This window comes from Ochlerotatus camptorhynchus, unplaced genomic scaffold (genome assembly GCF_037179485.1).
Source record: "Ochlerotatus camptorhynchus isolate MF236.1 unplaced genomic scaffold, CSIRO-AGI_Acam_v1.1 ptg000141l, whole genome shotgun sequence".
In the NCBI taxonomy this organism is placed as follows: Eukaryota; Metazoa; Arthropoda; class Insecta; order Diptera; family Culicidae; genus Ochlerotatus; species Ochlerotatus camptorhynchus.
Genome location: NW_027040631.1, coordinates 2579489 through 2598016, shown reverse-complemented (window position 1 = coordinate 2598016; position 18528 = coordinate 2579489). Strand labels below are relative to the sequence as shown.

At 37.6% G+C, this 18528-nt stretch overlaps 1 protein-coding gene across 4 annotated transcripts in view; it reads right to left on the bottom strand.

The window, feature by feature from the left end:
• The window catches only part of scrib (scribble), a 222173-nt gene that overhangs the window by 142138 nt on the left and 61507 nt on the right, over positions 1 to 18528 (bottom strand). For all 4 annotated transcript variants that reach the window (XM_065221295.1, XM_065221296.1, XM_065221297.1 and 1 more), the window contains exon 3: positions 8827 to 8944. In XM_065221295.1, the coding sequence (XP_065077367.1) occupies positions 8827 to 8944 (118 nt within the window). The remainder of the gene's footprint in view (positions 1 to 8826; positions 8945 to 18528) is intronic.

The window sequence follows — 18528 nt, the reverse complement described above, 5'->3', positions numbered from 1 at the left end:
GGTATCGTTCAAAGGCTCAAAATTTATGATTTTCATCCAGAAGTAAATAGACATCATACCATGGACTGACAGGTGGATCTGGCCACATCCGGATACCCAGAATCAGTTCCGGAAGGGCACAAAAAGGAAACTTCCAAATGCACATGAAAAAGTTCTGAATTTTAACTGTCGCGTAAAATCTCCTCTCGTTTAATTTTGAGCCTTAGTTGGCGTAAACATCGAAATTGCTTGCAAGCTTGTATATAATTACGCGGTATTGTGCCTAAATTTACATGAAATAGCGCGTAAAAATACACCAAATATAGCGTTTTTAACGTGTGCGCTATGTATCGCAGAAATTTACATGATTTTTTCATACGGTGTATCGTCCGACGGCTCAAAGTTTATGATTTTTCATCCAGAAGTAAGACATGGTCCAAAAAGTGGATCTGGTCACATTCGGATACTCGGAACCGGTTCGGGAAGAACTTAAACAGGAAACTTCCAACACTAAATTTAGGTACCTGGTTAGGAAAATTGTGACATGGCAGTGGATACCTGCTGATTTTTAGTACCTATTGATTAGTATATAGCTATGTTGAGTACTTGGCACTGATGAAGTTGCTATTTTCCCTGGAACTGCTCAGGCGAGTATAGCAGGGCTGGAGAGAAGAAAAGTAGTCGTTATGATGGCACACCAAATAAATGTTTGATGTTTTAGACTTATTTAATTAGTATCTCATAAACACTTATGTACGATATGAACCTTCAAAGCGAAAGATTCAAAAGACAATTTATGGTCAAACCCACGGTATTAGTCAGGGTGTCTACTAACTGCAAAAACTTGGATAACCGGAAATCCTCAGGAAATTTTAGTTTTCCTTAAAATACCTGGAAGTCTCAGAGGAGGATATTTTAAAGAAAAGAATTAATTTTAAAATACAAGCATTACATTTTTCTCGTTATTTACATTAAGATCTACAGTGGATTGATATTCAGTAACGAATAAATAAAAAAAGGATTGAAATATTTTTTTTTTTTTTTTTGGAACATGCATATTTTCTAGAAATTTTAAATTTGAACTAGTTCTGTGTATGATTTTGTGAGCGGTCGCTTCGTGTTCGCGTCATGGAGCAATCGACTACATTCGACCAGAGGATTGATCCCCGTAGGGCGGGTCTATGATCGGAGCTACTACACCAAGCGTGACATAGCTGCTTGCAAGGGATTCAGTTGGACTGATTTGGTGAGATTGTTCCATTTTTCTACTTTTGTCTATTTAAACTTAATTTCTATGAATGCGTATCGTTTGGAATCATTTGATTCGGATGAGACTCTTAACTTTTATTTGTTTACATTGTGTTTCAATTGGTATTCTTAAGAACTTCATAAAATAAGGTTTCAATATTTAAATTGAGCAGATCGACTAGCCTGGTGGCTGCCGCTTTTGCTTACTGAGTAGAAGACCGTCGGGGATCCACATTGTAAAGATTCCCTATTTTCAGCTTTTTTACAGGCTGGAGTTGTTGTTTGAACCATTTAGGCTCTGAACCATTTGGTGGATTATTTTAACTTTTGGTTAAAATTTGACAGATGAAAAGTTATCGATTAACCCTGCTATCCGAGCATGGTTATTTCTGACAGACAAGAAGTTAAATTTTGACAACCGTGGCTCGAAAACCGGTCGATCGACAGCACGGGGATTTTCGAACATAGAAAATAACTTTCGAAATGTCACTTTTAACCACGAGTTAAATTTAACTCGGCAAATGGTTCACAGCCTTAGTTTATCAATTCAATTTATCTGTATAACAATTATTCACAAGCATTCTTCCAGGTCAATTCAAGAATAGTTTGATGATGATAAATCTTCCTAATATTCACATTACAGTTATGACCCGATCCTGTCAATCTCTCCGCGCATCAGACTGTTATTTTTCAATAATTCCACATAATTGTAATTTCATACCTTCCTCCTTCAAGATGAATGTTTAAGATACGCATACTTTGCTAGCTGACAAAATGGGGTCATTGCTGTATAATTATTCTCTTTTTGCAGCCTTCATTCAGACTGGATCTATTGATTTAAATTATTTGAGTTTTCTTCCAGCTCTTTGATGACGGAACATCACTAGATTTATACTGTAATGATTCACTCTTACAGCTTTCACCCTGGTTTTGTCTGTTGATTTGATTTGTTTGAATTGGTTTTCAGCTCTTTGGTGTTGGCAGTCGCGGGCGATCAATTTTGCTCATGCTCATGCTCTATGTTCATTTTCAGCATTTCGATGATGGAACGTCTTCAGATTTATATTATAAGGGGACTTATTACGGATGTCACATCACGGTGAAAAGTTGTCACTTGTCGTCACGGTGAAGTGATTCACATTTGATTTGTACGGTAATCACGGCTCTTATTCTGAGTATCACTTGCTTATCACCGTGTAGTGACACCCGTAATAAGGCCCAATGATACACCATTTGGTTTTGGCTTCGGACAAATCCAAGTATAATGCATGATAACACTGATTCATTTAAAACCATGGTCGCATCACTTATCAAGGTGAATCCTGATCCAACGAACCCAACTTACTAACAAAATCTCCTTTTCTGTGTCTTTTGTTGGAAATTTCAGGGTTACATCTTCCTTATTGGGAGCTGAGGAGACATAGAGCTGCATCATATTGTATGTAAAATAATTATTAGTTTCATTGCGGAATACCAGTTTTTTTTTATCCATATAAATGTATTTTCATTATTACGTATTTTAATGTTCTGATATATTTCATTTCTCCATTACATATGTTTACTATATATATAAATAAATACTGGGTTGGGAGGGAGCATCAGGGTATCATTTGACCTGAAACTGGACGATTGGAGTGGTATGACAACCGGAGTCTAGGAGGGAATAAACACTATCATTTTCTTTATCCTACCGATTCGATTGTGATGGTGTGAATTCTACTCCAACAGTTTCAGTGAGATTGACGCGCCCTTCTTAACAAACCATCCTGTAGGAAGCTTAATAAGTATTGCGAATTGCGTCATTCGATTTGTTGGATCGTATCGTTGGAAGGAGATTCTTAAATTCCCGTGGATTTCGCGTAAGTGTCTCTGCTTACGGGTCCACCCCACCGTTTTTGGCCCTTCATACAGCGATATTGTGAATTCAGATCGGTAGCTCAAATTGATCTTGCTATTAAGTGGAGCTGCATACAAGACAAGATCTTCGAAGGGATGGTGGCTACCTTACATACATACATACATACATACATTTTAAATTTGAACTAGTTCTGAACTTAAAAGCTATAATACTACAAGAAATTTTCAAGAATCTGGAGTCAAATTCGAAGTACAGTTTTGAAAGCTCGTGGAATTTTATTATAATTTCTATGAATCTCATTCCAAGGGAGTTCTGAAAAAAAATCTTTCAGAAAAAAACATCAAATGCATTCTGCTTTCAAGGTAGTTCTGAGGAATTTCAGATTTCATGTGAAGACTGATACTTTTGAGTAGAATTAAAAGTAAATTTCAATGAAAACTCTTAGAATTTATGAGGAGCACAACTCCTATGAACTTCAGGGGAAAATTCTAAGGGTATTCTGAGGATAATTGTATACAGTTTGCGGGGGAACTCGAATCCAGAGCATAAGTCATTGGTAATTTTTGAAAATAGTAAAAGAAGGAATACAATTAACTCTGAGAATAACTCCAGGACATCTTCAAAAGAATTCGGAAAATAAATTCAGGAGAGTTTTCTAAACATATTATGAGAAGAAATCTAAGGAATTTGTGAGGAGACATGCCAATGAATTCTTAGGAGTCTTTCAATGCGAGTAGAATTCCAAGGAAAGGAGTGAGATTCAAAGGGAAATCTGAAATGAATTCAAAAAATATTCGGAGAATTCTTATTGCGGAAAATTTCAAGGTAATTCCGAGCAAAACTAAAAGAAATTTGAATTCGTAGGATATTTTAATCGAAATTTTGAGGAATATTTCAATGGAAATCTCCGTTGAATATGGAATGGACTATTCTGAGGTCTTCAAAACTACTTGAAAGTTCCCAAAATTGTCCTGCCTTGAAGTTCTTTTGTAGTTTGAGAGACTAGAGGGACAATACTACTTCTCATCAAAGGACTTCTTATAGTTTCCTCGATTTTCTAACGATCATGGTTTAAAATTCGCTGAAGTTCTCAAAACTTATTTAAAATTTATGTGACTTCTCTAATGTTAACGGAACTGAGGTTCTCTGTTCTTTTATGAGATTCTCTAAAGTTTTTGCAGTTCTCATGAAACTTATTGTACTGCATTGAATTAAATTGAACCGTCCTAAAAATGTTAAAGCTTCCGTGAACTTCTGAACTTATGGAAAGACCTCTATTAACTTTTTAACTTATCTGAAGTTATCTGAAAATCTGGGAACTTACTGTTTTAAATTTCCCACTGATTTCCAGAAACTAATGGAACTGACCTCCTCCTGAAATTCCTTCAATTTTCGGAGCTTACAAACTTCTTTCAAATGCTCCCGCATTTTGCTAATGTTCAAAACAATTCTTGAAGTTCGCGGATCTTCCCTTAAGATCAATATATTTCTGTGAAGTTCTCGAATTATAACGAAATAATTAATATAGTTCTATGATTTTCACTGAAGTTCTCAAGATTTTTCTGAAGTTCATGAAACTTCCCTTGAATTAGCGGCACTTATTGAAAACTTCTTCAATAGTCTAATAATAACAATAATAATAATGTTTAATAATCTGGCAAATTTTCTGATCTATATATTCATAACTCCCTGACACTTCTGACGTTTTCGGATCAAACATAGAATTCTTGGAATACCCCATAATTCCACGGAATTCCTTGTAAGTCGCTGCAAATTTGCATAGGATAAAGGGTGTCCACGATGAAATTGCCACACTATGAAATTGCTCTAACTTTTTAACCGTTGGGTAGAATTTAATGAAAATTTGGGTGGATTTAGTTCATAGTGCATTATTTACATCCTGCAAGTTTTAAAGTCCTGTGATCAAAACTCGCGGAAATGGAGTCGAAAGAACAGCTCGTGCGTGATAAAATCTTGCGCATTCATCACGAGAACAAGGATCTCTCGCATCGTTCCATCGCTAAAACGTTGGGAATCGCGAATTCCACGGTGTCGCGAGTGATTAAGCGGTTCGAGGAACGGTTGACCACCGATCGGAAGCCCAGAAGTGAAGGAAAAAGTATTCCGTACAACACCAAAAATCACAACCGCGTAGTTGGGGCCTTCAACCGAAATCCGAACGCCTCCGTTAGGGATGTGGCTAAGAAGCTGCACCTAAGCCGAAGTTTTGTCCAGAAGGCCAAAACTAAGGCTGGGCTTCGAACGTTCAAGAACGAGAAGCAGAACAAGTCCGCCAAAACCCGTGCCAGGAAGTTGTACCTCAACATGCTGACAAAAGTTGAATGCTGCATCATGGACGACGAAACATATGTGAAGGCCGACTTCAAACAGATCCCCGGCAACCTGTTTTTCACGGCCAAGGATAAGTTCAGCGTTCCGGAGCATGTCCGCACTCAGAAGATGTCCAAATTTGCGAAGAAATTCCTGGTTTGGCAAGCCATCTGCACGTGCGGGAAGCGGAGTGCACCTTTCGTGACCCAGGACACGATGAACGGACAGGTGTACATAAAAGAGTGCCTCCAGAAGCGGCTGCTTCCTCTCCTGAAGGCCCACAACGTCCCAACAATCTTCTGGCCGGATTTGGCCTCATGCCACTACTCCAAGGACGTGCTGAAGTGGTATGCGGACAATAAGGTCAATTTCGTGCCGAAAATGTTCAACCCTCCCAACACTCCGGAGCTCCGCCCCATCGAGAAGTACTGGGCGATTATGAAGCAGCACCTTCTTAAACGACCTAAGGTAGTGAAGACAGTCGAGGAACTGAAGAAAGTATGGGTTTACATACAAAAAACGGTTGATTCACAGGTTGTGCAGAATCTTATGGCCGGGGTTAAGGCCAAGGTGCGGGCATTTGCGTATGGACTGTAAATAAAATACGAGTAAAATGGTAAAATGAAGTTTAATAGTTATTTCTCAATCCCTGAAAATTTGATGGCAATCGGATGAAAACTCGAATTTTGCGAATCAATTTTGTGTGTGGCAATTTCATCGTGGACACCCTTTAATGGGATTGTTCTGAAGCTATCTGATCTTCCTCGAAGTACTCGGAACATCGCTGAATATCATGAAACTATCTAAAAATATCTAAATTTATTAGAATTTCTCTGGAATTTCTTCGCTGCTTGCTAAAAGTTCTCGCATTTTTTTTTAATGAATGGAACTACGTTGATGCTCTACATTCAACTAAGCTAAATTTTCGCATTTTTTTGAAGTTCTTGAAATCTCTATGATATAACATCCTTAAAATACTCTTACGTTTGTTTATCACGTTTCAGAAATTCTCTCGGAGCTTTGTTGAAGTTTCCGGAAACTTCATGAGATTCTCGAAACTTCTTTAAAGTTTCCAAAACTTTATTGAAATTATTTGAACTGCCCTTTGTTTCTCTGGTCTGTCTTGATGTTTTAGAAACTTTGCTATATCTCTCAATTCTATTGAAGATCTCGGTTCTCTGGGCGTCTGTGAAGTTCCTGAAATATTTCTGAAATTTTCATAAATTCTCTGAAGATCTCTGTGCTTCCCTGAAATTCTCGGAACATCTTGGGGGGTCTCGATTTTTTTTTCGAGCACTTCACGGAACTATCTTGAATTTTCCTTAATCTACGATTATAGATCATTAAACTGCTCCTAAATTCTGGACTAAAGTTACCGGAACTGCTCTTAAGATATGAAATTCGCCAAAGATCTTTAGATCTAGCTGATATGAGGTGCTTAGAACTTCTTAAAAAATTGCACAATACCTCTCAAGTTTTCTATATTTCTCAAGTTCGCTTGACACCTGTGAAGCTCTCTGAAATTCTAGGAACTTCATAAAAGTTGCTGAAAATTTTCGGATGCTAAGAGAACCGTTTTGAGGTTCTTAAAACTTTCAGTAAATTCCCCATATTTTCAGCATTTCCTTTCATTCCTTAGAACTTCTCCAAAGTTCCTACAATTGTTGTGAATTTAATGGTACTGTAATGAACATCTCTAATCTTTCATAAATTGAATTACGAATTTGAAATATATCATTTTATTTTTCCATAATTCTGGCGCTCTGAAAATGTTGTACATGGAATACGAACCTTCAATCTTGATCTTGGACTTACTGAATTTAAGTAAGTTTTTTTTTTAAACTTTATTAAAGTGAGAAATGAAGTAGGTGTTAAACTTCAACATTCAATTGATTTGATTCTAAAGCTGCTTCTTTAAAACTGATTGTCATGTCTTAAAATCGTTTGTGTTAATTCCTGTTGTTTTAGATCTACAAAATAAAACACATTTTTTAACCCATCTAAAAAATAGCTTTCTTATTATAAGCCTGGAATTTATCCGTTAAAGTTCTGTAAAACCCTAGAAAACACAGGTTTTTTTTTAGAAAAATGAATAGACACCTTGTAGATAGAGAAAGACGATATAAATTCACGCTAAAAAAGTTGAAAATAGTGACTGATTACAAAAAAAAATGGCTTTAGTGACTTGGCCTTAAAAAAGGAGACTGTCTGTCTGTGACTGTCGTGAAAAAAGTGACCAAGTCACTAAATAGTGAACGCTACCAGCCCTGATAGGTGACAATGAACGCTGGAGGATTCAAATCATAGATATTCAATTATGAGGCCTCCCTTAGCTCAATCGGTAAAGGCGCAGCTACAAAGCAAGCCCATGCTGGAGGTGGCTGGGTTCGATTCCCGGTCCGGTCTAGGAATTTTTCGGGTTGAAAAATTTCTCGACTTCCCTGGGCATAGAAGTATGATTGGATTTGCCACACAATTATACCAATGCAAAAATGGTACAGGCATTGAAAGCTCTCAATTAATAACTGTGGAAGTGTATCTAGAACACTAAGTTGAGAGCACGCAATAAGCTAATATGCGATATACAATAAGCTTGAAATGCGAAGAAGAAGAAGAATATTCAATTATCGTGGACCTCAGAAAGAATTTCGAGACCGTTTACTTGGATACATTTTCAGAATTTTAAGATTTTAAAAAACATTCATGGACATTTTTAAAATCCTCGGTTTACACGATAAAGCACTAAATTTCAAATTCAATGATTAAACAAATAAATTCATGATGTCATGATTCAAAATTAGGAAATTTCGAAACAACGAATTATCACATCAAAACTGGCAGCACTGCCTTCTGAGAAAAAAAAAATACCATAAACAAACCTCCACCGACATGAACCATCCAAGCATATAAATACCCGATACTTTTCCCCAATCTTGACCTGTAGTTTTGGATCGAAGCCCACCGTATGTAGGTATGGGAATGGAGGGGATGATGCAGTGTGAGCGAAGAAAATTAAATTCTACCGTGCGGTTGGTCGTGTTTCTCACTCAGCCATTTCCCCATTTACCTGAACTGCGCCCCCTGGTCGGTGACTGTGTAGTAGAGAACGGCATACACGGCCGAATGAACCAACTCAAATTTGAGTTTCGTTCAAATTCGCAAAACCGAAGATTACTCATAGATTTTCCTCGATTTTCCAGGAAAAACTGTTCGAATATGTTTACTCAGCCTATGAGTAACCTACGTTTTTTGCTATTTATAGAGAAACACCACTCAATTTTGAGTCGTTCTCATCGGGCGTGTATGGCGAAAACCACACCGACTCTCGACTGCACTATGGGTGGAATGGGAAAGGGTAATAGACACGTGGCAAACCCATCCTCTCATACACTCCTAGTATCGGTACTTACCATTTCGTGAGACGTCCAACTCGACCAGATTTTCAAAGTTCTGAATGTCCGAGGGTAGTTTTATAATCTCATTGTCACTGAGACCGAGCTTCCGCAGCCGATGCAGCCGAAAGAAGTTCTGAAATGGAAGAAGAAAACAAGGTTAATGCCGGAAAAATTGTAAACAAATTTACACCTAGGGTAAAGCAACGGAATGGATGGACAGTAAATATGCGATGTGGTCAGACGGGCAGACAACGTGCAAGCTGTTTTTGCCAAACGAAGCACAACTTTGTGGTGTTGTGGTTATTGTTGTCATTCGTCGCTTTGCTCCACCACCACCGTCACGAGGTACTCCGTCACAGCTTTATCCATTTAAATTTGGGACACGACATTGAAAATTCATTGTTTTACCGTCAAGGTGCTACTGCGATAAAACACATAAATTGGTTGAGTTGCGATAAAACATAAAAGGGTTCGTCGGTGGGGCTTGAGGCGTGAAGGGTGTCGCGCCCTTCACCGCCCTTTTTAGTCAGCAAAATCGTCGTCGTCGTCGTCGTCGTCGTCGCCATCACTGTCACCGAATCCAGTGTTATTGTTTGAAGTTTTGTAGTAGTAGCGGCTGTAAAGTGATACAGAACCATGAAGGTCTGCTGATGTGAGTTCCAAAATTGGACTTGATGACGGGTATTCCACGTTCAAAAATGGACCGTCCGCTGGAGATATTGAATTCCTGAGTAGATCTTGAGATAAAAATAGCTACAACTCAAAAGGAAATCGAAAGTTGTGAAGGTCAACCGTGGTCGCGCATGAAATCATTCACCTTTTTGATGTTGGAAATACAGCCACAGCAAGCGAAGACCGCACCTCGCACTCCAGAACAACCAACAATTATCACATCATTTCATTAGGCCAATAAACGAACCGCACCGCTCATCGCAGGGGTGGGTTTTTAAATTTGCCAAACAGACGTAAAACCTCTGACAGCATCAGCAGCACCTGGTACCGGAGCTGCTCCGGGCACAAGATCAAGATTCACACACAATTTTCGCTTTTACATCTCAACTAACATCTCAACCCATCGGGCTTCAGCTTCTGTTGAACAGAAGAAGAGGACCTGGTCTGCTCGTATGTTTACATTGTACACTCTGTTAATAACCATAATTAGCTAAGCGCCGGCTACAGTTTAACCCACATTTTTCGCCTTCACCTCAACTCCCTTCCCTCTTTCGAACATCGACTTCGCGTGCGCCGTTATTCGGATCCAGCCTGTCCGACCTAAGCCAACGACGACCGAAAGGGTGAGGAAATGTTATTGAACTTTCCACTTGTTTTCCCTGCCTCGTTAGAGAGTGAGCGGAAGACACCTAGACTGGGACCGAAATTCACACGCAATTATGTAATGCTTCGTCGCACAGTTCGGAACTCATGGAGCGCGCGTGTGTGAGTTTGTATTTGACTTACTTTCGTGATTGATGGACAAGCCGCCGACAACAGCAGCCAAGTGGTGGCAAGCGTGGTGTTGCATGTGTTGGGCTACGGGAAACCGCCCCAAAGATATTATGTACGATTTCTGCACATGTGGCGATGCATATTAGTGCGCCGAAGGTAGGTAGTTGTTCAAATAACAACCAAGGAGAAAACTCGATAATGAAACCAACTGGCTGTCGAACTCTGCTGGTCGTCGTCGTCAATCAATGATGGAACAGCGACGAGCGTAGTTAAGTGATTTTTCCACACGCTTATTGGATTGCCATTACGGTAGTAATTGGCAATGAAATGAGTGCAGTTATTTTCGGTAGCATGTGAAAATCACGTTCGAAAAACCCCGTTTGAGGTGGGCCCAAAAGTCAAGGGAGCTGCTGAATTTGACACCACTCAAAGGAAGGTTACGATTGGATTCAAATGTACTGAGGTGTGGAGGATTGATTTCACGCTCAAGGACAAGCCCTGAATACGGCTTGTGATGCTTGAAGACAAGTCTAGAATATCAACAGGTAAGCCTAGAATGACAGTGGTAAGTCCAGAGTACTTCGAGAGAGCAGTATCGAAGGATCTATTGCAATAAACCCAATGATTTCATGGAGGAACTCAGAAGATGTCTAGAGTAAGGCAATAGGACTTTGAAGGCAAGTGCAAAAAATCTTAACTTCACTGAACGTAGTACAGGGTGGTCACTGAATTCAAGATTTTGAATTTCCTGTTGTCCATATTTTATGATAAGAAAAAAAAAATCGAGCTGTTATTTTTTTTAACAATCCTGGATCCAACAATTGAATAGAGGTTGAAATCGAGCGAAAGGCCATTAATGCGACAGTTGGAAAAGTATTTATTTTAGAAGATTCGTAGAGTTGTTTCCTATCGATTGGTGTATTTGGATTTTAATTTCAACTATAAATGACAAAGTTATAAGCGTTCAAAACCTAACGCCTTTTGGTGACAGTCGTAATTTCAGATTTTAGATCTACCCCCTGAACCTTCCCGTAAGACGTATTCAATAGACTGATGCAAAATTTGAAATTTTCGCTCCACAGTGCTCAAACGGTTCCAAATTGGGCCCTGATTAGCCTCCTAAAGCTTGAACTCATTTAGTGAGAAACTGACTTGGCACAAACCATTTAAAGTTTATATGGAAATTACTATGGGAAAACAAAACTTTTTGTTCATTGTCTTCTAGCCTTTTTACATATTGTACTGTTAACAAACTCAATTGTTATTCTTATGGAAATTTTCATCAGCTACAACTTTGCAGAAAATCGTTTTTCAGCCAAACGTCAAATTAAATAGTTATTAATTGTTTAAGAGATTGATAATCTTATGGCAAGATTAAGCAACTGTATTGTGGGCAACACTGTATTCTGCAGTGTGACATAGTAGCCATGATTTTTGTCCTCTATTCTACGCGCCATAAACACCAATGTTGCCTGCTGAACTGTTGATTGAGCATAATCATAAGGCATCAGTGACTTGGATCATTAATAACTTTTGTTCCTTACATTTGATCGAAAATTGGTTTTGAACAAAGTTATAGCTGAGTAAATTTTCAACAAGCTCAGATATCATTTTTTAAAGTAGAGTGAACTGGTGAATTTTGAGATAGATATGAATCGAAATTATGGTTTCTCCATAGTAATTCCCATATAAACTTCACATGGTTTGTGTCAAGTCAGTTCAGTAAATGAGTTCAAATTTTGGGTGGTTACCCGAGCAAAGTCGGTTAACAAAATGAAAGCAAATCGATATTAAAGTGTGCAGTTCCTATCATAATGAAAACTCATTTTGATTTCAAATGTTGCGACATAAGTCTGATATCATATTGTGCTTTCATTATGCAGTCAAGACGTTTTAAATGAAAGCAACTTAAATTGAAGTTTTGCTGTTTACGTCTTGTTTAAAATTTAATTGAAATTCATCTGTCGTTGAACTAATGATTATCGTTTATCTGATTTGTTTAACACATTTTAGGTCCTTCGTGACTTGCCCGCGGTGAGATTGAAGCCTAAGTCTTTCAGCTTGGGAAACATGAATGGTAACCATTTACTCTAGGCCCGTATTCAGTTAAACATTATGAATGCAAAATCAGTAATCAAATTGATTTCATTGAAAGCAAGATTAGTTTTCCGTTTGCTTCAACAGTGTAAAATTTTGCTCTCATTTTTGCTGTGTTAACCGTTAAGTCAACCAAAATGAGATCAACTGGAGTATTCAAAATAAGTTACATCATAACAGCAAATTTTGATTTCAATTTGATCTTCAGCTTTGCTCGGGTAATCAGGGCCCAATTTGGAACCGTTTGAGCACTGTGGAGCGAAAATTTCAAATTTTGCATCAGTCTAGTATTCAAATTCCGTAGATTTCGGATATTTTGGAACCCCTCTTAACTCAGTCGGTAAATGCGCAAAGCAAGACCATGCTGAAGGTGGCTGGGTTCGATTCCCACTCCGGTCTAGAATTTTTTTCGGGTTGGAACATTTCTCGACTTCCCTGGGCATAGAATATGATTGTACTTGCCGTCAGATTAGCATATCAACAAAAAATTCAATAACCATCTATGATTAGTAATGGAGAGTTAAAATTCCCTAACAAAGACATCAGATTTCAATTCCTAAGACTCATTGGCGTGTCTCATGGGGGAGCCTAGGGGTCAGGCTTTCCGCTAGAATCACCTAGTCACCACACCGAATGTTTTTTTTTTTTCAATTCTAAACCCGATCACCCCGTTTGCAAGCAGATTGAACGTTACTTTCAACCCCCAGCAAACAAAGATGTTTGTTAATGTCCTATATGTAGACTAATTTTCTTGACCTTTACTTTACTTTTTTTAATCTTAGATTAAAATTTATCACAACAAAGGTGAACCGGGAAATCACTCTATCTCTAACAACAAACGTCAGATTGGCATGACATTTTTTCTACAAGTAGAAGTTATTGCAAACTTTCTTCTGTAAAATTTTCACCTTGATAGATAGTGCCATTGATTTTTTTTAAAATCTTGATTTAACGTTTTTCCACAAAAACAGGAAAACGGGAAATCGGTCCAGACACCGAAAGTTCTTAATTAATAACTTTCATAGTGCAAATAGAACACTAAGTTGAGAACACGCAATAAGCTTATGTGATAAGCATTTAGCTTGAAATGCGAAGAAGAAGAAGAAGAAGTAGCCATAATAGTTTTCCCGAATTGAGAAAAACAACTAGATTTGATGAAAAATTATAAAATTTAACATAAATTTCTGAAGATTCTGGGTTTTCATGAAATAGATGAAATGGATTGGGAAAAATAGTAAAATTCAAGCTTTTGATTCTTAACAATCCTGAATATATAAAAATCAAGTTATCACGACAGCAAAACAATGTCGACGAAGGAAAAATATTCCAGACATTGGACTACAAAACATTTTCAAGTTTCTAGAATTTGCAAAAAAAAACAAGACTTTACACCTGACATTTCAACAATTTTCGGACTAAGAATTTCCTTTTCAAGATCTTGGATGTCATGCACTAACACAATTTTAAAGATCCTCAATCCTTATCACTTGTATTGTAAATCCTGGAAACAATTACAAAATCCTAAAAAATATCTTTAACTTTAGAAAACTTTAAAAATTTTAAGGCTTACTAAACTGAAAACCTCAGAATATTAAAAAACGAATAGTAACGTTTAAAAAATACCAAACTTTGCAAAAGTTGCTGATCTTGGACTTAGAAAAATTCAAAATTTTCTTATCCCGGAACCCCGAAAAATCAGGCTTGCCAACGAATTTTCATTTAAAATTCCCGGCTTTTTAATATTCAAAAGTTTTTTTTAATCATCACCGCGTGCAAATTTTCGATGTTTTGATTTGGGTAAATTTTAGTGGCAAAACAACTGGAAGCATACTGATGAATGTAGGCGTCTTAGTGGAATACGTGTATAAAGAAAGAGAGAAGGATCAATTTCTTTTAATTCCACAACCATATTTGGTTATCCGTGACAAATGCGCGTATTTTCAGTGTTCACTCGGCTGTCTACAAAAGCAGGCCACTCTCGATGTGTGCCACGCGATCGTCTGTTATTGTGTGGTCCTTCTCATTGTTCTTCATCAGACTTTGGAAAGCAACCGTTTAGTGATGAGTGTGTGAGTGCAGACCACGTTTTGCGTCCATTGCTGCAATGGAAGCGCTCTGACCCTCGTTGGCGTAACTGCCATACAATGAAACCACTGGAAGCGGCTCCAGTTATGATGGAGGAGGCTTTTTGGATAGCGAAAGATAAAGTGTTTATTGTGTTGTACCTTTTGACTATAGTTTTAAGATGTATTGTATAGTCACCAAGAATCCTCGGCTCTGTAAAGTTAATTTGTTTGAGCCTTATCAACTAAATCAATAAACAATAAGATGCGCGTATTTCGTCTACAACGTACAGATTTCTTTAGCGTCTCGATTGGTACAGTACAAGACACTGAAGAAGTTCTATAATTCGAATTGCAGCTTTATTTGTTCCGAAGATATTGATACAAGAAAGTAGTGCTTTCGAGAAATTCCCAAAAAATAGAAAATGCTTCCCATGACCGAGGAGTGCTTCGATGTTAAACCCAAATAAACATCTCCTTCAAATTTGATCCGAATCAGAAGAGGTCAATTTCACGTGCAAGGAATATCACATTGATTCCGAAAATTCCCATATTTAAGGGCATTGACTGTATTCCCCAGTTTTGCTTTAACCGAAAGTCATCATCTTGGATGCCATCGGACATCGATTTCCACTTTTTTGAAATCATCCTGATTCCGAAAATACCTACAATAAAGCGTATTTTACTGTATTTCCCAGTTTTCAGCATGGCATTGGACATCGATTCCCGGTCTCTATACGTCACCTCGATTCTGAAAATATCCACATTGAAGAATATTTGACTGTATTCCTCAGTTTTACTTGAAGCTCAAAATGGCGTAAGACACAGATTTCGGGTCTCTAGACGTCATCCTCGATTCCGAAAATACCCGTATTGAAGGGTATTTGACTGTATTCTCCATCTATAACCGGAAGTCACCGTCTTGAATTTCAAGATTCTCATACTAGAGGATATTTGACAGCATTTCTCAGAGTTTATATAACCGGATGCCACCATCTTGGATTTCAAGATGATGATGATGATGGTCCCACCTCTTACCCCTACAAAGGTTTGAGCTGGACGATTTATTTTTAAGATAATTAAATATGACATTTTAACCAGGTTGGCAAACAAAATCGAACTGGTTTCAGTTACAGATATAAATTCCCTCTAGAGTTTACAGTTGCTTCACAGCGATATAAATGTTGAAAAGCTCAGGCGTCCACCTCTTAGTTCGCCTTTTTGTCCACCTAATATATTCATAAGTATTACAAGCAATCAAGAGTTAATGAACAATCAACAAAGCATCCTATTACACTAGTAACCTCGCAATCTGATGCTATCATAATTTTCAGCAATGTCAGGAATGCTCACGAACCCCCAACATTTGCCAGAAAACTTACTACTAACTCAAGGTATCTTCCAAATAAGCTTCAAAATTGCATTTTTTTTTTATCAAATGTTAAATTCAGTCCTCTATATCCGTAATACGCGCGCGAGGCTCAAACCTTTGTAGACTACTATTTTTTTTTACTACTACTATTAAATCATATATCAAAAATCCATCATCACCATCGTGGCGAACAAAATAGTTTTTGCAGTGTTACAATAATTATTAAAAAGTCGTTATAACAGCTATCCATACAAAGTAATCCGTTAAAAATAACTTCGTCAAGATACATAATTTGTCAATTAATAAAAAAAAATCACTGGATAACCGTTCAAAAAACAGTTTTAACGTGTGAAATGCAATGTCTCTTAAATTCTGCTAATGTTGTTGAACGTTTAATGTGTCTAGGCATCGAATTGAAAACATTTATTCCTTTAAAAAATAATGAATTCTGTGAAGCACAAGTCAAGAAATGTGGTGTTCTTATTTCATCCGCATTTCTAGTATTATATCTATGATAGTCACTTCCTCTTTCAATTCGATCACACAAATATCGAGGCAGCAAACCGTTAACTACTTTAAAAATGAACACCATAGTCAAATATACAATTCTTTGCTTCACCGACAACCATTGTAAGGCGTCTAACATCAAAGTTGAGGAAGTGAATCTATTACATCTCAAAATCAAACGCATTATTTTATTCTGCAAGCGCTGTAATCTCGATATTTGTGTTGCATTCGACAGAAATAAAATGGATGGGCAAAAGTCTAGATGAGGAGAGATGATTGATTTGTATAGCTGTATTTTACTGGCAATAGTTAAATCGTTTTTCAATCGACATAGAATTCCATACTTCTTGGCAATTTTCTTGATGACATTGTCAATGTGAGAGTTGAACTTAAGTTTGTCATCAATAATCACGCCAAGATATTTAATCTCCTGAACGCGATCAATAGTCTCATCATCAATTACAACAGAGACGTTCTCATTTAATCGATTCCGCGAAATTACCATATATTTAGTTTTACTTGTATTCAATTTTAACTGCTTACACTTCAACCATCTACTTAGATACTGCAAATCTTCATTCAAGTGTGAGACGGCAACTTCTAAATCCTTAGCTGCAATGAATAACACAGTATCATCTGCAAAAAGGTTAATGTCGCAAAACCGTAAAACACGTCGCAAGTCATTAATATACATAATAAATAAAAGGGGCCCTAATACACTTCCCTGGGGCACTCCAAGGTTGTTCCCCACGGTGGCGTCGGATATTGATTTCCGGTCTCTATACGTCACCTTGATTTCGAAAATACCCATATCGAAGGATATTTGACAGTGTTTCCCAGGTTTTTCTGCAACTGGAAGTCTCCATCTTGGATTTCAAGATGGCGTCGGATATCGATTTCCGGTCCTTATGTCACCTTGATCCTGAAAATACCCAGGGTTTTTGACTGTTTTCCACACTTTTTCTATGACCGAAAGCTGGCATCTTGAATTTCAAGATAGCGTCGGACATCGGACGTCACCCCGATTCCATAAACACCCGGATTGAAGGATATTTGACTGTATTTCCCAGTTTTTTTTTTGCAACGAGAAGCCGTCATCTTGGATTTCAATATGGCGTCAGACATCGATTTTCGGGTATTTTCAGACGTCATCCCTATTCCTTCCGAAAATACCTATACCAAAGGGTATTCGATTGTTTTTCCCTGTTTTTCTATAACCTGAAGTTACCATCTTGGATTTCAAGATGGCGTCAGACATAGATTTCACGGCAGTGACGTCCCGTAACCTCACTTTTTACCTGTGCACCAACTTTCAAACCCAAATTTAATGCCATATTCATACTCGAATCGGTTGAAAAATTCACTTAATCTTCTAGTTTACTCGATATCTATCCATTGCAAGCAATGTTTTGATAATTGTTTATGTTTTGAGAGTTGGTGCACAGGTAGATTGAGATTAAGGAAACGTCACTGTATTCACGGGTTGGTAATTGTCTGCGGTTCATACAAATTTTCAAAAAAATGTAATGACGATTATCTACGAACGGGGAGGGCGTAAAAAAAACTGTCGACGTAGTTTATGAACAGTCCCCTATTGAAAAATAAAAAATATATATCATATAGTTACTCAAGGTAGAATCAGATCAGTATTGAAAGTGTTGGTAAAATATCAAATATTTATAGTTGAAGCTTCAAATAACAGACTTAGAGTGGTCATTTTATACGATAGATGGAGGGGATGAAAGTATAGAGTTGATAGTGCAGTTTGAGTACGGCTGTGTGAAAATTTTACATAGAGAGTAGAAAGCGAGTAAGGACAACATTGAGGGAGGTACGAACCGGGTTGATCATCTCTGTTTACCAAACTCCCCAGTTGGAGAGGGATGGTGAGGGGTATCCCCCACGGTGGCACAATGCATTTGCGTCTAGAAAATCATCTCGTGAAGTCTTTCTACAACAATTTGCATGAACTGTCATTACATTTGTTGTATAAAACATGTGCAGAGGATGTAATAAATCCAACATTATGTAAGATGTAAGAGAAATTTGTTATGCGTGTAGCAGTAGCAATCCTCCAGATGAACAGCAAAAACAGCAGCTTGGGAGAAACAGAATAATGGAGGTCTAAAAGAAAATTAATGAACTCATTATGAAGGAACACACCGTGCATCATAAGATCAGGCTATAGGCAAATCCAATAGAAATTAAGCGATTGTTTCAGCCTCTGGATGT